Below are 1,482 nucleotides of genomic sequence, written 5' to 3'. Positions count from 1 at the left end.
ACAATTTTATATTTCTGTGGTTATTTGTTTACCTTTTTTATTCTTAGTTAATTAAACATAAATAAATGATCAAAATAGAAAAAAATATTATTTTATTAATTAAACACGGCTATTATGTATATCATCAAATTTATTCCCTAGCTTTATCAATTATAACGAATGCATGATTGGAAGACATAATAAATAAAACATATACTCGTACTATTAAGAAGAGGAGCTAGCATCAAACTTTGAGGAAATAAATTATGTGTTATGTGAAACATTGTACAAGAAACATTGCCATCACTCACATCTACAAACCCTTACATTTGAGAACCTAAAATTTGATTTGAAGTATACAACTCCACATCATGTTCTAGCTTCTTTAATTCATAAACATATTATATAAAAAAAAAAACAACTTGAGAAATAAATTAAAAGTAAAAACAAGCAATCACACACAAACAAACAGAAAACCCTAATAGACAAGCAATCGATATATAAAGAGTATGCATGTAGCTCATACGTACTCAACAACCTACATGTCGCGAACTTGGAAGACATTAGGGTTCTTCACAACAATGTCGTACATGTAGACAGAGCTAAACCTTGAGAAGTCTCTAGGAAGTGAGATCAAGTCGATGGATGACCTCTTGTGAAACTGGTTAAGTTCCGGATCACCACCAAAGTACGTTTCCCAACCCAAATCCCTAAGGATTTGTTCTAACAACCGGTATGAAGTGATTACTTGTCCACTAGGTAAGTGTACAAGTACCTTCTTTCGCATTCTCGGTTGATCACTAGTTCCACCTTGGTTATCTGCTTGCGGGTTTTCCACAAGTCGGATCACACCATTATTTTTGAATACCCATACTCCTGACATTTTTGTTTGATTTTCGGCTTTTTCTCCGAATTATGAGTTAGAATTGGTTATTTGCTTGGGATATAAGAGAAATGATATTAAGGATGATGATTGAATGTTGAAGAAATGAATGAAATGAGGTGTATATATAGGAAAGTGAGGAATGTAAAACAAAGAAGAAATACTCTTATGATAGGGTTGTTAAACTTTGGCATAATGGAATCTAGATATTGTGGGTTTCAAAAGTTAGTTTTTTTTTCTTCATATAATGTGATGCCATGGTGGTTATGATTTGGAGTACACGTGGGAGCATATTTTAGAGGAATTTTCATGATTATTTTCTTGTGTTATTTGAGGAATATAAAGACAATAGATGAGACTATATATATATATATATATATATATATATATATATATATATATATATATATATATATATATATATATATATATATATATATATATATATAAATATATAAATATTAGATAAGAAAAATATCCAATGAAGGAAAATAAAATAAAAGAAAAGACGGAGTGACCACATTGATCATGCATAGGCCATGTGAATGAAGTGTGGTATGATGATTAATAATCATATAGAATGGGCCAAAAAGGTAGTTTATGAAATTTAACACAAGAAA

General features: G+C 29.8%; 1 protein-coding gene across 1 annotated transcript; it reads right to left on the bottom strand.

Moving 5' to 3' along the window:
* Positions 1-219: 219 nt before the first annotated feature.
* Positions 220-1,200, bottom strand: LOC141615175 (flowering-promoting factor 1-like protein 2). The gene has a single exon (XM_074433665.1). It carries the CDS (start codon positions 860-862, stop codon positions 518-520), a length of 345 nt encoding a protein of 114 aa, XP_074289766.1. The 5' UTR covers positions 863-1,200; the 3' UTR covers positions 220-517.
* Between the last annotated feature and the right edge of the window lie 282 nt (positions 1,201-1,482).

This window comes from Silene latifolia, chromosome 11, assembly GCF_048544455.1.
Source record: "Silene latifolia isolate original U9 population chromosome 11, ASM4854445v1, whole genome shotgun sequence".
Lineage (NCBI taxonomy): Eukaryota > Viridiplantae > Streptophyta > Magnoliopsida > Caryophyllales > Caryophyllaceae > Silene > Silene latifolia.
Note: the sequence above shows the minus strand (reverse complement) of the source record. Positions and strands in the feature narration are given on the sequence as shown.

Excerpts from the sequence above, each read along its gene's own strand:
- LOC141615175 (XM_074433665.1), bottom strand. The coding sequence starts at position 862 with ATGTCAGGAGTATGGGTATTCAAAAATAATGGTGTGATCCGACTTGTG.